Source organism: Amblyraja radiata, chromosome 25 (genome assembly GCF_010909765.2).
Source record: "Amblyraja radiata isolate CabotCenter1 chromosome 25, sAmbRad1.1.pri, whole genome shotgun sequence".
NCBI lineage: Eukaryota > Metazoa > Chordata > Chondrichthyes > Rajiformes > Rajidae > Amblyraja > Amblyraja radiata.
The window spans coordinates 2,753,190-2,771,954 of NC_045980.1; the positions used below are offsets into that span (position 1 = coordinate 2,753,190).

Sequence of the window (18,765 nt, forward strand, 5' to 3'; positions counted from 1 at the left end):
TTCTTTTCTCCACTCTTCCATCGGGCAGAAAAACCAAAGGCCTGAGAGCATGTACCACCAGATTTAAGAATAGCTTCTTCCCCACTGTTCAATAGACCTCTTATACACTAAGGATAAACTCCTGATCTTCCAGTCTACCTCGTTGCAGCACTTCCACTTTTCTATCTGTACTTTCTCTGCAACTATAACACTAAATTCTGCACTTTTTTTTTCATTTTTGCTTGATATATTCAGGTGTAGTAATGTTTGTTGGAATACCACTGTATTTTTCACTGTATTTTGGTGCACATTAAAATAATAAACAAGGCCCAATATCAAATATTAACTGAGGATTTATGAGGGAATTCAATGAAAAGACACGATTATAAACCTCTGTAATCTTGCCCCTTTCACAATCGGAAATGCTGAGTTATGCCAGTGCTCTGAGTTGCCTGGTTTGCTACTAGTTTAACCCAACCCATCTGCATTAGCCTAGGTAAATGCATCATAGTGGCACCACTGCATGGTCAGGTTCTTTCTATGGCCAGTATCTAACCCATGGGCCAGTGGATAGCAATCAAGAATAGATTCCTCATGATCCCTGGACGTTCTAAGCATTTTGCTCAAAATATTTTTGAGGCATAGACATGAGTCAAGTCAGAAATGTGACAAATGATTTGCATGTAGTGTAGTTCCACCAGGAGCAAGGTGTGCAAGTGCAAATAAACTCTATTTTAGTGATGTGTAGGAAGGAACTGCAGATGCTGGTTTGCACAGAAGATGGAGAAACTCAGCGGCATCTCTGGAGAGAAGGAATGGGTGACATTTCGGTTCGAGACATAGAAACATAGAAACATAGAAAATAGGTGCAGGAGTAGGCCATTCGGCCCTTCGAGGCTGCACCGCCATTCAATATGATCATGGCTGATCATCCAAATCAGTATCCTGTACCTGCCTTCTCTCCATACCCCCTGATCCCTTTAGCCACAAGGGCCACATCTAACTCCCTCTTAAATATAGCCAATGAACTGGCCTCAACTACCTTCTGTGGCAGAGAGTTCCAGAGATTCACCACTCTCTGTGTGAAAAATGTTTTTCTCATCTCGGTCCTAAAGGATTTCCCCCTTATCCTTAAACTGTGACCCCTTGTTCTGGACTTCCCCAACATTGGGAACAATCTTCCTGCATCTAGCCTGTCCAACCCCTTAAGAATAGACCCTTCGGTTCGAGGGGGCGCCGTCCAGTTGGGTATGGCTGCCCAGCCTCCAGCTGTCTGTCTTTTCATTTCTTTCTTTTATTTTTAGTGTTAAAAAGTGTTTTGATTGGAGGTCTATTGGGGAAACTGCTCATCCTGGTCCCTACACGGCCTACCAATGGATCTGGAGTGGCGTTTCCTGAGGGGACCGGCCAGAACCATGGCTTCGGCGGCGACACAGTGCTGGAGCGCTATCGCGGAGAGGGCGATGCCTTGCCCGGGTCGCCGCGCTGGAACTCTGGAATGCTGAGACCGCAGGTGAACATCGTGGAGCTGCGGGACTGTGGAGCGGCCAGCCGCGGGCGGCGGCGCTGAACTTTGACATCGGGAGCCTGGGATCTCTCGGCGAGATCGCCAGCGGTGGAACTCCATCCATCCACCCAGTTGGCTTCGGAAGCTGCGGTCTCCGGTAAGGAGGTGGCCGTTCCAGGTGTCCCAAGCCGCTGAGAGGGTTCTCCCGACGCCGGGGCACCATCAGCCGGCGAGAGGGCCTGAAACATCGGGTCGCCGTAGCGCCGACTGCAGAGGCCTCAATAGGCCCAACTATGGGTGGACAAGGGGATGGGGACTGGATTTTGTGCCTTCCCTCACAGTGGGAGCCATTGTGGGGGGATGTTTTTTATGTTTATTGTTAAATTCTTTAATGTTGAGTCTTATCTTTATCTGTGTGCTGCATGGCAAGTCAAGTTTCACTCCACCAATTGGTGTACGTGACAATAAATGTCCTTTGTCCTTTGTTCTTCAGACTTGAATGTTAATCGAGGAATAAACGTTTGGCCAGTGACAGTTTTAATAAAATCACTAGCAACAGAAAACCTTTCCAACCTGCAAAGCCACATTAGGTTTTGTTTAATGAAGGACACGCTCAGCCACCATGAGGCTCCCTCCCCTCTCACCAGTTGCCACTTCTTCCTGTTGGCCATCGTTTGACTGCTCTCCCCTCCGCCGCTGCCTCCTCCTCCTTCTCCCGTTGCTCTGTCCACTCGACCTCTCCCTTCCCCTCACCATTCCACCACCGCCGCCTCCTCCTCCTTCTGCCACAAAATCATCGCCATATTCCACCTTGGACAAAGTGATGGCCGACAGGAAGAAGCGGCAGCTGGTGAGTTGGGAGGGAGCCCCAGGGTGACCGAGCATGTCCTGTCATTGGCAGCGGCCTGAAGAAAGCACTGACGGCCAGGGGCTACAATGTGAGCGGCAACTACAGCCGCATCAACCTGGCCTTGGGGTTGCTGGTGATGAAGGGCCCACTGGAGCAGACAGCGGCATCACTGATTAGTTTAAATATGGAACGACACAACATGCTGGAGTAACTCAGCAGACTGAATTAGTCTGATGAAGGGTCCCAACGTCACCGATACATGTTCTCCAGAGATGCTGCCTGACCCGCTGAGTTACTCCAGCACCTTGTGTCCTTTTGTATATTAACCATCATCTGTAGTTCTTTGTTTCAACGGCATACAATGATATTACCTTACTCTGTTATAGTGGATAATCGGCAATAACGGACACCATCGCCCCCCCCCCCCCACCCCATGGTCCGATATAACGAGGGTTTATTGTACCCCAAATGTGGCCTCACCAATGTCTTGTAAAACTGTAACATAATGGTCTTAATAGTCTTCACACAGGGCATCTGTTTTCTGTTTCATTCTGTCATCAAAGGCCATTCAGCTCATCAACTCCGTCAGCTCACAGTGTAATCCCATTCTCCCAATATTCTCCCCAGAGTTGCTGCCTTACAGCGAATGCAGATCAGGGTTCGATCCCGACTACGGGTGCTGTCTGTACGGCGTTTGTACATTCTCCCTGTGGCCTGCATGGGTTTTCTCAGAAATCTTTGGTATCCTCCCACACCAAAGACATACAGATATGTAGGTTAATTGGCTTAGTAAATGTAAAAATTGTGTAGGATAGTGTTACTATGTGAGGATCGCTGGTCGGCATGGACCCGGTGGGCCGAAGGGCCTGTTTCCGCGTCGTATCTCTAAACTAAAATAAACTTATATTTCTGTCAACTCCCCCAAGTTACCAGTCTGAATCTTTGCTTCTTGACCTTCTCACACATTCTGCCCAGTATAGGGGCACGAGTTTCTAAAGTGCTTGAAGCTTTCTAATGAAAGCCCTTTAGAGTTGGTGGCAGGTAAGGATTTAATGTGATCTTCTCACAGCGCATTGATTCAAGCACTAGAGAGCTGAGCAAGGAATAGTGGAGCATTAGATTATATTGTTGAGCTTAAAATGATATTAATGGTAGTTTACAGCTTGCAGACTGAGATAAAAATCGACAAGTTGTACACTTCAGTAAGCTTTTGTAGCTTAGTTTTCTCAACAAGCACTTAAAGATGACATTACGATGTACCGACTGGCTTGGAATGGCCGTGGGGCTAGGGCTGTCATTAATAGCTCCTGGTCCCACGAGTGTGATGTATCTGGGCATAAGAAGAAGATTTACCTGCTGGAGCAGCTGGAGGTCCTGGCAGCTGAAACATGTGACGTGGGACGTCTGCATCGGTGGCCTTTGTGAGAAGTTGATACAGCCCGAGACCTTGATAACAAGATGAAAGTCAGTGTCTCACTGTGTTGGATCATACAGACCATTCCATCGAACACACACTTCAATGAATCCCCCTTGAATCCAATGAACTGGACAATTTTTAAACTTTTACACTACATCTCAATACAGGTGACAATAATCATGTGACCACAGGAAATTGCAGTGAATTGTGGGCACAGCCCAGACCACCGCACAAACCGACCTCCCTTCCATTGACTCCATTTACACCTCACGCTGCCTTGGCAAGGCCAGCAGCATCATCAAGGATGAGTCGCACCCTGGCAACTCCCTCCTCTCCCCTCTCCCATCGGGCAAAAGGTACAGAAGTGTGAAAACGCACACCTCCACATTCAGGGACAGTTTCGTCCCAGCTGTTATCAGGCAACTGAATCATCCTACCACAACCAGAGAGCAGTGCTGAACTACTATCTACCTCTTTGGTGACTCTGGGACTATCTTTGATCAGATTTCACTGGACTTTATCTTGCACTAAACGTTATTCACATGATTCTGTATCTGTACAATGTGGACTGTTCGATTGTAATCATGTATTGTCTTTCCACTGACTGGTTAACAAAAGTACTTCATTGTACCTCGGTACACGTGACAATAAACTAAACTAAACTAAATTAATAAACACAAAACCTAAACCTAAATGGTATTTTGTGACAAGAAAAAGACATAAAGTGCGGACAGTAGATAGATTTGGTGGAGAATATTTGGTGTCAGTTGGGGGCAGAAAGGAAATGTATAACATGCAGTATGTGTAATTCTTTGTAAGTGTATTCTGTGTCAGTGCATCCGGTTTAATGCAAGGTTGATATTTGTGGCGTTACGAGTTTAATGATGTGTTAGGATAAGTGGAAGACAGGATGCGAGTGTTGAGCATTTGTTAGAGTGAGTTAATCTTCTGTAGTTTCCTTTATTGAGTAGATACTGGTAGCATAAATGGTGAGAGCAGGTATTAAGGGGGGGTGATTCTGGGATGCTGGAACCATCTGTTGAGCCTTCCCAAGGTGTCATGGGCCTAACTCAATGGAACACCAGTGAAGGGTGGTTGGACAAAGGCCAGAAATGGAAGAAAATGGTGCGAGTCAGATAGGTTGAAGAGTTGCGCATTGAGTAGCCAGGGGAAGGTATGTAGGTGGAGGGGGAGGGGAGAAATCTGGAGAGGGGTGAAGAAAGGAGGATATGTGGGCGGGAGGGATTGTTAAAGGTCACCGAAAATTGGAGAATACATGGGTCATAAAGTGCAGAATCAATAATTCACTCATTTCCAATTCAATTTCTGGTTCACAGCAAGAAAAAAATAATTTTAAAGCCCAATGTGCTAGAGGAAGTCAATGCACCAGGCTGCATCTCTGGAGGACATGGACAGGCAATGTTTTGGGTAGAGACCCTCCTTCAGACTGATTGTACTGGGGGAGAGAAAGCTGGAAAGCAGGTGGGGGTGGGTCAATGCCTGATGAGTGATAGGTGGATCCAGGTGAGGAGGATGTCAATTGGCAGATGGGTGGACATAGGCCACCAAGCAGGATATAGATTTTCCTTTAGTTTGTGTGTGGCCTCACTCTGGCAATTGATCAGGCCCAGGTCAAGGAGGTTGATATGGAAATGTGAGGGGGAATTAGAATGGTTAGCAACTGGGAGATCGAACAGGCCTAGACAGCATGTGAACCTCCGTTTCACCCGGCAGTGCCATTGAGGACAAGGCATGGAGGCGAGGGAAGAGGTGTAGGGGCAGGTGTTACATCTCTTGTGGTTGTGGTGGAAAGTGCCCGGGGATGCGACGATTTGGGTGGGACGGGATGAGCGAAAGACAGAGTTGCGGAGGGAGTGGTCACTGTGAAAAGTGGAAAGGTGTGGGGATAGTAAGGTGAACCAGTGGTGGGATAATGTTGCAAGTGGCAGAAATGTCAGAGACTGCGGGGGATGGTGAGGTGAAAGATAAGGACCAGGAGAACTATCCATGTTCCATCTGAGGGGAGGGGGTGTGAGAGCAGACGTGGCACAGGTAAGGGATCTAGTCACAACAGCAGGAGGGAAACCATGTTTACTAATGAAAGAGGATATGTTGGATGTCCTAGAGTGGAAAGCCACATGTTGGGAGCAGATGCGGCGGAGACGGAAACATTGAGGGGTGGGGATGGTGTCCTTGCCAGAGGCTGGGTGGAAGGAGGTGTAGTCCAGATAACTGTGGCAGTTGGTGGGTTTATGGTGGTGTTCAGCCAAAGGCCTCCCATCTGTGATGGAGACAGATGGATCGGGAAAGGGGAGAGAGGTGTCAGAAATAGTCCAAATGGATTTGAGGGCAGGGTGGAAGTTAATGGTAAAGTTGATGAAATCAGTGAGTTCTGCACAGGAGTGGCCAGCCTAGTCTTCCTCATTACAATCAGTCTGAAGAAGGGTTCTGACCCAAAACGCCACCTGTGCATGATCTCCAGATGTGCTACCTGACCCGCTGACTTCCTCCAGCACTTTGTGTTCTGCACAAGATTCCAGCATCTGCAGTTCCTTGCATTAACACTCACCATATTTTTGATTTCTTCTTATTCTTCCACCCCCCCCTCTTACTTGCCCCCGATGTCCACGCATTCCCCCATGATCCCATCCCCATCCCCTTCCACCGACATCCTTCCCTCTGGCTTTACATGTCACGCCTTATTCACTCTTCTTGCCAGCACCATTTTGTCCACCCATCTCCTTCTTGTTTTATTTAGTTCCATTTTGTCACCCTTTTATCTCCTTATCAAATCTTGCTTTGTCCACCTATCTGTCAATGAACCCCCAACCCTCCCCCCTCCCCTCACCTGTATCCTGTTGTCTGAAGAATGCTCTCACCCCAAAATGTCGCCTACTGCTTCTCTCCAGAGATGCTGCCTGCCCCACTGAGTCATTCCAGCCTTTTGTGTCTATCCACCTATCACTTGCCAAGTGCATTAGGGGCAATTTACAGAGGCAAATTAACATACAAACGCACCCCAGTGGAATGTGGGTGGAAACCGGAGCATCCAAAGGAACCCTCACAGTTACAGGGAGAACAGGAGTTTAGAAGGATGAGGGAAGATCTTATAAAAATTATAAAAGGAGCTAGATGCAGGAAAAATGTTCCCAATGTTGGGCGAGTCCAGAACCAGGGGCCACAGTCTTAGAATAAATGGGAGGCCATTTAAGACTGAGGTGAGAAAAAACGTTTTCACCCAGAGAGTTGTAGAATTTGTAGAATTCCCTGCCACAGAGGGCAGTGGAGGCCAAATCACTGGATGGATTTAAGAGAGAGTTAGATAGAGCTCTAGGGGCCAGTGGAGTCAAGGGATATGGAGAGGAGGCAGGCATGGGTTATTGATAGGGGACGATCAGCCATGATCACAATGAATGGCTCGAAGGGCTGAATTGGCCTCCTCCTGCACCTATATTCTATGTTTCTATGGTTCTATGTAACAAGCAAATGCCATACACAGGGACTGCACAAAGCAGAAGCAGCAGAACACAAAAATAATCACAAGGTGCTGGAGTAACACAGCAGGTCAAGCCGCATCTCTGGAGAAGATGAATAGGTGATGTTTCAGGACCCTTCTTTAGAGTGATTGTTGGGGGGGAAGGGGTGAGAAGGGAGGAGGGGCAGGGGAAAGCATGGTGGATAATAGGTGAACACAGGCAGATAGTTGGACAAAGGCCAGAGATGGAAAAGAAGCTGTGAGCCCAAAGTGTGGAAGAGTTGTGAATTGTGAAGCCTGAATAAATCATATGGGTGGAGGGAGAGATGTGGGGAAATCTAGGTAGGGTATAGGGGAGGGGAGAGAAAGAGCAGGGGGAGGCGGAAGGGTTGTTAGAGGTTATCTAAAATAGTAAGATTAAACGAGAACTTACCAGTTTGAAGTTTGATAGTTATTTTATGAGGAGTAACGTTGAGGGAATACGTGAAGAACCTCGCCAGGACGCATGCATGTCATTCTTCAAAGCAGCGGTGTGAAATCACAGATAACTGTAATGACTAAACATAGTAAGATCAGAGAAGAGATACCAATTGAGTATATGATCAAGGGTGGGAGCGGAGGGCACGTAATCCCTCAACGTTACTCCTCATAAAATAATGATCAAACTTCAAACTGGTAAGTTCTCGTTTAATCTTACTATTTTACTTCGGAGTCACGTGAGTGACTATGTGAAGATTTTAAAGCTCTGTGATTTCATGCTGCGGAAACGAGTCCATGCATCACATCTGCCTTGATTATGGGGAGAATAGTGTTAACATCATTAGACATCAATACGATATTGAAAACCCAACGATAAATATATTAACACCAAATTATAGCCCCTATTTATGGGGTAAATTATATTACAGAACTTAAATTTGTTTCTGCAAATGTTCCAGGTTCAATTACTGGTTTGTTATAAAATCGTTGGAAAGTTTTCTCCGTTGACCATCCTGCTGTCTTGAGGATTTGGTCCATAGGAACATCCAACTTCATAGCTGCCGATGTAGCTGCAGCCCTGGTGGAGTGAGATTTTAAAATGCTAGTGTCTACTCCAGCCTTTATTAGGACCTGTTTTAGCCATCTAGAGATGGTCTGGACTGTCACTGTTTTGAGTGGCTGTTTGTAGCTGATTAAAAGTGACAATTCTTTCCCTCTGATGATCTTAGTATACTCCATATATAATAGTAAGTGTGTTACAATACAGAGACGATCATCTGTCGGGTAGGCCCTGAATTCTGTTTTTAGGCCTGCTGACCTCTGTCTGTTTTGTTTGACTAATTCATTGATGTGAAAAGTTAAATTTCCAGATGAAATAGTCATGTTGTCCAGCCTTAGTTTCTGTAGTGACTGGACCCTTTGTGCCGTCACCAAGGCCACCAGCATAACTGTTTTCATAGTCAGTTTCTGTAGGGACAGAGCTGTAGCTGGAGACCAGTTTCTTAACATGGTCAGTACAATGCTCACATCCCATATTTGGGAATACCTGGTTCTTGGGGGATTAACATTAAAAATGCCCCTCATGAGTTTGGTTACCAGGGTGTGTCCCAACAGAATGCCGCTCTGTTCCTTGCCACAGGTATGTTGACAGAGCACTTCTGGCGCAGTTGATGGCACTATGACTGAGCCTCTCATCGTAATGGAGGCTTGCCAGGAATTCCAGAACAGACGGGATGTTCATAGATCTGTGGGTGATGTTTATTGTTGTGACAGTACTTCCCATTTCTTGATGACACCAAGTACTGTTTTTTGGTGGACTGTCTGTGGGCCGCTGAAATAATATCCACTGTTCGGTCCGTCAGTCCCAGGTGTAGTAGAGGTGCTTTCAAACTCTACAAATTAATAGGTTTATATAATTATGACATGGGTAACTTCCCCTTGTTGCGGGATGAACCAGTAAATTAGGTCTATGATGGATGGTGATGCATGGTTCTAATACCATGTCGAGTATCACCGGGACGCATGGTTGAGTAGGCCAATCGGGTACTATCAAAATACCAGATGCGGAGTCTTGCTGTATATTCCTAAATACCCGACTGATGAGGCAGAAAGGAGGGAATGCATAAATAAACAATCCCCCAATGCAGCGAAAATGCATCTGTTGCCACTGCCCCAGGTTCTGGTTCCCATGAACATAATTCGATAGCTGGTGTGAGCCTGGATGCGAATAGGTCGATATCTGGTGTTCCATACCGTGCTGTAATTTCAGCAAATACATTTTTATCCAACATCCATTCAGTGTTTTCATTGAATTTGCGTGACCTGTTGTCTGCCACTAAATTTAGTTTACCTAGTAAGTAGGTAGCTGATATCCAAATATCTCACTCTGGATACACTATTGCCAAATTGTGTTGGCCAGATTGTCACATAATGTCGATTTGTTTCCACCCATATGGGTGATATATGCTACCACGGTGGTGTTGTCAATTTGTAGTCTAACATGCTGGCGATATAACCCAGAACGATATGGCTTAAGGCCATGGAATGCACTTAACATTCCCAGGTAGTTTATGCCCAGTGTTTGTAATAATGATGCCTCCTGTGCATTCCATCTCCCCCACAGCTGGAGATGGAATTGGTAGCACCCCATCCAAGTGCACTGGCATCAGTTTGTAGTTCCATAGACGGGTAGCTGATAATGTTTGGATTGGAACAATGCCTAATGTTATCTTTCCACCATTTTAGTTCCATTATGGCCTCTGTTGGTAGCTTCATTGGTCTGTCAAAATGACCACCATAATTTTTGAGTGCTCGTATTTTAGCCCTCTGTAATTTTTGATAATGTAAAGGTCCGATTTGTGTGGCTGGAAACGCAGCCACTATAATGCCAATTATTCTTGCTACCAGTCTGATGGATGGTTTTGTGATGTCAATGATTTTGCTGCAAGCCTCCATGAAGGCTGTAACCTTTTCGTTCGGCAAAGTCACTGACATGTGAACTGTGTTAAGGGTGAACCCCAGATGATCCATTGTGTTAAATAACATCTGTGGTCACCTCTAATGGGTACTGTATAGTAAGCATCTTTTAAATCGATGCTTGCCATGTAGTAACCTAGGAAATCAATTGCTTAGCAGTAACAAAGGTTTCCATCTAGTAATGAATATATAGTACGAAAGTATTCAAATTAGTCAAATCTATGATGATGCGGCAACCACCATCTTGTTTATGATAAAGATTTTGGACTCGAATTCCTGTGATTCGTGTTGGGTTTCCTCCATTACTCCTTTTTTATATGGCCACTGTAGTTCAGCATGCGCTTTTGATTTTTCTTTGCCTGTAAGCATGAACATTCGGTTCGGTACATGCTGATCTGGAGGATTATGTTTTTGTATAAATTCTATGGTATAACCCTATACTTCTGAAAATATAAGTGTCGGTAGTTAATTTATTCCATGCATCCAGATAGAATTGTAATCTCCCACCAACCTCTTAAGGAACCAGACCCACCTACCTCCATGGTTACTATTGGTAGGTTTGTTACTTTTTCGGCATCCTCCGTGGAAGTTGAGGCGCCAGTGTCTGGATCTGTAGTTGGGTCGGTGTTGAGGGTTAGCGCATTCCCCAGGAAGGCCAGTCTGGGCCATGGCCTAAAAAGACCGATGTTGAGTGTTCCTGGCCTTTGAGCTTTCACCAGTTTGTCTTGGCCGACTGGTAGTGCGTAGGGGTACTTTTACCTGGCCGAAGTAGTTTTTAGATGTTGCTTTAATGAGCCCCAGGGTTTTACCCTCTTCGTCAAGTTCTTTTACCTGTTTTGACAAGTTGCCTCCAAATAGTAATATTGGTGGTTTGGAGGTTCCAGGTTTGCATTGGCCTGCAAATTAGGGTCTAAAGCCAGTTGGATGGCACTTCTTCCTAATGCTGTTTACTCTTATTGGTATTGCAAAATAAAGCCAGTGCATCCTGGTGATCTTGTGTCATGTCTTTTTCGTTTACTGTGCGGGCGAAAACCGTAATTCCCGCTGTTAGGACTTTCAGAACTTTCTGTAGTTTCAAGTCCCTGGCTCTGATTGAGGCTCTCCAATAGGTTTTCTTGCACCCCATGTGCACTAGGGGTATGTTCTGCACCCCTCTTCAGGGTCAGCCCAGAATTGACCCCCTGTACTCCCCTCTGATGAGGGAGAAACACTGTGCAGCCCTACAAGAGGTACTGCTGTAGGACTTACTAGCTGCCCACTGTGACTAGTCTCCATCTCCCGGAGCCTGTCACTTTAGAGTACTTGCTCCAACAGCCGCTCCAACTGGCTCCAATGCTCTCGGGCACTGGCCACTCGCGGCTGCTCCAGTTCCTGCAGCCGCTCCAACCGGCTCCAATGCTCACGGGCACTGGCCGTCGCGGCTGCTTCTGAAGTCGCTCCTGCTTCAGTTCCTGCAGCCATTCCAACCGGCTCCAATGCTCACGGGCACTGGCCGTCGCGGCTGCTCCTGAAGTCGCTCCTGCTCCAGTCCCTGCAGCCGCTCCAACCGGCTCCAATGCTCACGGGCACTGGCCGTCGAGGCTGCACTTGTTCCCAGCTCCCAGCCGCTCCAACCGGCTCCAATGCGCACGGGCACTGGCCGCTCGCAGCTGCTCCTGAAGCCGCTCCAACCGGCCCCAATGCACACGGGCACTGGCCGCTCGCGGCTATTCAGAGTCGGACTCATCGGAGTCAACGACTCTATTAGTTTTTTGCTTCGCTCTACCGCCCGGCCGTGGCCGGTGCGGGAGCGAAGTCGGGCACAGCTGTTCCCATTTCGGGAGATTGGCGTACCGTTGGCTGCTGCTGCTGGCTGCCCGCAACTCCGCGGTTCTCCCCTGCCAGCTTTTTCGCAGCCTTCGTGGATCTGGTCCATGTCTCCACCTGTAAGGTAAGTGGAAGGAACGCAGAGTCTCCTTACCTGCTGTTGCCGGCTTTCAAATTCTGCCGCTAAGGGGAACGTCGTTCCCCCTGCTGTGACTCGTTGCAATGTGTGTAGCGATATGACACGCATGCGTCCTGGCGGGGTTCTTCACGTAGTCACTCACGTGACTCCGAAGTAAAATTGGAGAATTCAACCTTTGCATCTTCGCAAGCGGATTATGGGGTGCTGTTTCTCCATTTTGTGTGCGGCCTCACTCTGGCAATGGAGGAGGCCCAGGACAGAAAGGTCAGTGTGGGAATGGGAAGAGGAATTAAAATGGTTAGCAAACGGGAGATCAGGTAGGCCTAGAAAGAGTGCAAGTCTTTGGTGTAAAGGATGCCAAGTCCACACTTGCTTTTGCTCATGTACAGGAGGGCAAATTAGGAACACCGCCAGATGCAATAGATGAGGTTACAGGAGGTACATGTGAACCTCTGTATCAACTGCAAGGACTGGTGGAGTCCCTGGATCGTGGAGAGCGAGGAGGTATAGGGGCAGTTGTTACATTACCTGTGTGTGCTGGGAAAGTACTCGGGAAGGAGGTGGTTTGGGTGGGAAGGGACAAATGGCACAAGGAGTTGTCTCTGTGGAAGACAGAAAGTGGTGGAGATGGGAATATGCGATGGGGTGGGATCACATTGAAGGTGCTGAAAATGTGTGTGGATGACGTATTGGATGTGGAGACTGGTGAGGTGGAAGGTGAGGACCAGGGAACCTCTGTACTTGTTCCTTCAGAGGTGAGGAAGAGCGAGAGCAGAACTCGGGGACACAGAGGAGACGTGGCTGAGGGATCCATCTACGACAGCATTGGGAAGGGGCAACCACCTTTACTAAAGAAAGAGGACACCTCAGATGTCCTGGAATGAAAAGCCTCATCTTGGGAGCAGATAGAGTCATAGAGTGATAGATTGTGGAAACAGGCCCTTCTGCCCAACTCACCCACACCGGCCAACAATGTCCCAGCTACACTAGTTTCACTTGCCTGCGCTTGGTCCATAACGCTCCAAACCTGTCCTATCCATGTACCTGTCCAACTGTTTCTTAAATGATGGGATAGTCCCAGCCTAAACTACCTCCTCTGGCAGCTTGTTCCATACACCCACCATCCTCTGTGTGAAAAAGCTACCCCTCGGATTCCTATTAAATCTTTTCCCCTTCACCTTGAATCTATGTCCTCTGCTCCTCGATTCCCCTACTCTGGGTAAAAGACAGTGCATCTACCCGATCTATTCCACTCATGATTTTGTATACCTCTATAAGATCACCCCTCATCCTCCTACGCTCCATGGAATAGAGACCCAGCCTACTCAGCCTCTCCCTATAGCTCACATCCTCTAGTCCTGGCAACATCATCGTAATTATTTTCTGAAGCCTTTCAAGCTTGACAATATCTTTCCTATAACATGGTCCCAGAACAGCACACAATATTCTAAATGCGGTCTTATACAACTGCAACATGACCTCCCAACTTCTATACTCAATTCTCTGACTGATGAAGGCCACATTGCCAAAAGCTTTTTTGACCACCTTATCGACCTGCGACTCGACCGTCAAGGTATCATGCACTTGTACTCCTAGCGAGGAGCCCCGACTCTCCGTGGATCACCATCCCCGCGGGGGAGGAGGCGAAGGCGGCGCAGAGAGAGAAGGCAAAAGCGAGGCGGCAGGGCCGGCGCTCTGGTCAGGCTACGGAGGCAGCCACTGAAACCACCGCTTCCCAGCCTGTTTCTCACAAACGCCAGATCCCTCGCAAACAAGATGGACGAACTGAGGCTGCAGACTGCAGCTAACAACGCCGTGAAGGACAGCTGTATCCTGTTGATCACGGAGACCTGGCTTCATTCTTTCATTCCGGACTCTGCTATCGAGCTAGCAGGCTACACAGCACAGCGTCATGACAGGACAAGAGACTCCGGTAAGAGCAGAGGTGGAGGGCTCTGTGTGTACGTGAACAACACCTGGTGTACAAACACAGTGATTGTGGACAGTCACTGCTCCCCGAACCCGGAGTATGTGACTGTTAAATGCAGGCCCATTTATCTCCCTAGAGAGTTTACTGTTGTCATGATAACTGCTGTGTACATACCACCGGATGCTAATGCTAACTCGGCTATCGGATATTTGTATGGTAGCACTAGCAGTCAACAGAGCATATATCCTGACGGTGTTCACATCATAGCAGGGGACTTTAACCACGCGGACTTGAAGAAAATGCTCCCCAAATTCTACCAGCATGTTAAATGTGCTACAAGAGGAGCTAACACACTGGACAAGGTCTACTCCAACATCAAGCTGGGCTACAGGGCTAGACCACTACCACACCTGGGTCAGTCGGACCATATGTCCCTGTTTTTAATTCCTGCATATGCCCCCCTCAGGAAAACCGCTCCTACCATCACAAAGACCATCACAACCTGGCCTGATGGTGCATCTCAGCAGCTGCAGGACTGCTTCGACAGGACCAACTGGGATGTGTTTGAACACCGGGACCTGGAGGTGTTCACAGACAGTGTACTGTGTTACATTAAAAACTGCATGGACACGGTCACAGTGGACAAACGCATCCGGGTCTACCCCAACCAGAAGCCCTGGATGACCCGGGAGGTCCAGCAGCTGTTAAAAGAGAGGAACACCGCTTTTAGGTCTGGCGATAGGGCTTTATACAGCACGGCCCGAGCTAACCTGAAGAGAGGCATCAGAGAGGCCAAATCAGACTACAGGAGGAAGATAGAGGACCACCTGGACAGTAACAACAGCAGGCAGGTGTGGCAGGGGATCCAGTATCTCACCAACTACAAGACCAACCTTGGAGCTGCTGAAGGTGACGCCTCGTTGGCAGAGGAGCTGAACCTCTTCTTTGCTCGCTTTGAAGTGGAGCCACCCGAGACAGCCACATCACACCACATGGTCCACAGCAGCCTAACCCTCAAGATAGAGGAGCATGAGGTGAGGCGCACGCTGCGGGCCATCAATCCAAGGAAGGCTACTGGACCCGACGGCGTCTCTGGACGCGTGCTGAAGGACTGCGCTGACCAGCTGGCTGGAGTCTGTACGAGGATTTTCAACCAGTCTCTGGCCCAGTCCACTGTTCCACCCTGTCTGAAGTCCGCAACCATAGTCCCCTTGCCCAAAAAACCCCACATTTCCAGCCTCAACGACTACCGGCCAGTCGCACTCACACCAGTGGTGATGAAGTGTTTTGAAAAACTGGTCCGGGGTCACATCACTTCACTCCTGCCCCGAAGCTTTGACCCCCACCAGTTTGCGTACAGAGCGAATAGATCTACAGAGGACGCTGTAGCCACAGCTCTCCATGCTGCACTATCCCACCTGGAGCAGCCGGGGAGCTACGTGCGGATGCTCTTTGTGGACTACAGCTCTGCCTTTAATACCATCCTTCCCCACAAACTGGTGGACAAACTGGGGGACTTGGGACTTCCACACTCCACCTGCATGTGGATAAATAGCTTCCTGTCGGGTCGCAGCCAGAGATTCAGAGTGGGCCATCATACATCCACGGCCCTCAGCCTCAGTACCGGCTCTCCACAGGGCTGCGTGCTGAGCCCCCTGCTCTACACCATCTACACACATGACTGCACCCCCGCCCACCACAGCAACACCATTGTCAAATTTGCGGATGACACTACGGTGGTGGGACTCATCTCCGGGGGGGACGAGTACGCCTACCGGGATGAGGTGGAGCAGCTGACAGTGTGGTGTGGAGAAAATAACCTGCTCCTCAACACCTTAAAGACAAAGGAAATAATAATAGACTTCAGAAAGAATAAAACGGACATGGTACCATTAATTATCAGAGGGGACTGTGTGGAGAGGGTGGCGGATTTCCGCTTCCTGGGAATCCATATTGAGGAGGACCTGACGTGGAGCGTGAACACCTCTGCGCTGCTGAAAAAGGTCCAGCAGAGACTGCACTTCCTGAGGGTGCTCAGGAAGAATAACATCACTCAGAGACTGCTGCTGTCCTTTTATCGGTGCTCCATTGAGAGCATCCTAACATACTGTGTATGCGTATGGTACACCAGCTGCACAGCGGCTCAGAGGAAAGCGCTCCAGAGGGCCATTGACAACGTCCAGAGGATTGTCGGCTGCCCTCTCCTTACCTTGGAGGACTTACACAGTTCGCGCTGCATCAAAAAATCCCAGAGTATTATAAAGGACATTTCCCACCCCGGACACTCCCTGTTTGAACTGTTACCGTCAGGCAGACGGTACAGATCTACAAGGACAAGGACAAACAGACTTAAAAACAGTTTTTACCCCACTGCTATAAAGGCACTAAATGTAGCCGCCAAGGAACGCAGGGGCGATACATACTAAGAGCTGTGAAATCGACAGAAGGATGTAGGGCTGGGTGTTTATGCGTGCTATTTTTATGATATTTATTTTAGTTGTTTATCTTTTTTAAAATATTTTACCTTGTATGTATCGTTAGCTTTTAGAAATGTTTGAATGGTGCACTGACTGGCTGATATTTTACAATTTCGTTGTACATGGTTCATGTTACAATGACAATAAAGAAACTATTCCATTTATATTCTATTCTAGATCTGATGGAGAAGTATGCTATAGCATCTTTGCAAGAGGCAGGGTGGGAGGAAGTGTAGTCCAGATAAATGTGGGGGTCAGTATGTTTGTAGTAGACATCAGTCGCTGGTCTGCCCCCTGTGATGGAGACACAGCAAAAAAGGAGACAGAGACAGAGATCTCTCCCCTTTCTTGATCTCCCTTTCACTACCACAGTGGACAGACTATGGATTGACGTCTATCACAAATCTACTGACTCTCACAGATAGTTTAAGAATGAACTGCAAATGCTGGAAATATCGAAGGTAGATAACAATGCTGGGGAAACTCAGCGAGTGAGGCAGCATCTATGGAGTGAGGGGATAGGTGACGTTTCGGGCCGAGACCCTTATTCAGACTGATGTGGGGATGGGCGGGGGGTGAAAGAAAGGAAGAGACGGAGACAGTGGGCTGTGGGAGAGCTGGGAAGGAGAGGGGAAGGATTGAGAAAGCAAGGACTAACTGAAATTGAAGAAGTCAGTGTTGGATTGGGAATGGGAGGGGGAGTTGAAGTGCTGAGCCACTGGGAGATCGGGTTGGTTATTGCGAACTGTGCAGAGGTGTTGGGCGAAGGGATCGTAATCTCTTCTGCACCCACTCCAGTGCAATAGATAAGGTAAATGTACAGAGCCTTTTACTCAGATTAGGGGAATGAAGAACTCGAGGATATAGGTTTAAGGTGAGAGGGGAAAGATTTAATAGGAACCCGAGGGGCCGATTTTTCACACAAATGTTAGTGGGTGTGTGGAACAAGCTGCCAGAGGAAGTAGTTGAGGCAGCTCCAATCACAACATTTAAAGGCCATTTAGGCAGGTACATAGATAGGAAAGGTTTCAGTCCGAAGAAGGGTCCCGACCCGAGATATCACCAATTCACATTCTCCAGAGATGCTGCTGACCAGCTGAGTTATTGCAACACTTTGCGTCCTTTTGTGTATTAACTAGCATCTGCATTTCATTGTTTCTATACTCTGCTTGGATATGGGCCAATCACAGGCAGGTGGAATGTGTAGATGGCGTACCTTGGTCGGCATTGGCATGTTGGGCCGAAGGGTCTGTTTCGATGCTGTACGACTCTGATTCAATCATGACCTTCCCATCATGTCGAGACTAGCTATAGATTAATCTTTGTTTTTGGGTTGTTGATTGATATATTTATACAGCATGGTGAACCTGTTTGGCCCAACCTGTTTGTGTCGACCAAATAGCCTACCTGAGATAGTTCCATCTGCCTGCGTTTGGGGCCATATCCCTCTGAACTTATTTTATCTGTCATGTACCTGTCCATAAAAACCATTGTAATAGTACCCAACACTTACCACATCCTCTGGCAGTTCATTCCACATGCCCTACACATTCCGTGCGAATAAGTTGACCCTCAGGTCCCATTTACATTTCCCCCTCTCACCTTACATCTACGCTACCTAGCTTTAGACTGCTCTACTGGGGAAACAATAGTGATCATTCACCTTATCTATGATCCTCATGATTTTATAAACCTCAATAAGGTCATCCCTCAGCCTCCAACACTCCAGCTGAAAAAAAGAAGCCTCCTATCCAGCCTCTCCTTAAAGCCCAAAGCGCCCTAGGTCTGGTAAGATCATGCTTTTTTTCTGCAAATGTTGTGAGTCTTTCAATGACTGTGACTTCACATTCCTCTGCAGTAGATTTTAAATTATTTTCATGCCTTGAAACAAACATTTTCTGTTCTTCAGGCTGATTTAAAATGGAAAAATAATGTATGGATTCTTTAAAACAATCTTAAGATAAAAAATGCGTAGTTTAAGATTTAAAAAATGACGTATGTAGGTAAAATAGCGGTATAAATGCAAATTGTCTAGTGTGTGGAGGATAGTGCTAACATGCGGGGTTCGCTGGTCGGTGTTTACTCGGTGGGCCGAAGGGCCTGTTTCAACGCTGTATCTCTAAACTAAGCTAAACTTTCATCAAAACAAAATTAACATATGGTGTTAATAGTGATAAGAAATGGATTCAGATGGGCCAATTGGTGAATAATGTGCAGAAACAAAGTACAA

The 18,765-nt window shown here is 47.6% G+C and overlaps 1 protein-coding gene across 2 annotated transcripts in view; it reads right to left on the reverse strand.

Moving 5' to 3' along the window:
• Positions 1-18,765, reverse strand: part of srrm4 (serine/arginine repetitive matrix 4) — a 433,233-nt gene that overhangs the window by 51,030 nt on the left and 363,438 nt on the right. Inside the window, exon 7 of one of the 2 annotated variants that reach the window (XM_033043100.1) lies at positions 3,690-3,782. The exons of the other annotated variant lie outside the window; for it this stretch is intronic. Coding sequence (XP_032898991.1) covers positions 3,690-3,782 — 93 coding nt within the window. The remainder of the gene's footprint in view (positions 1-3,689; positions 3,783-18,765) is intronic. 2 annotated transcript variants of the gene reach the window in all.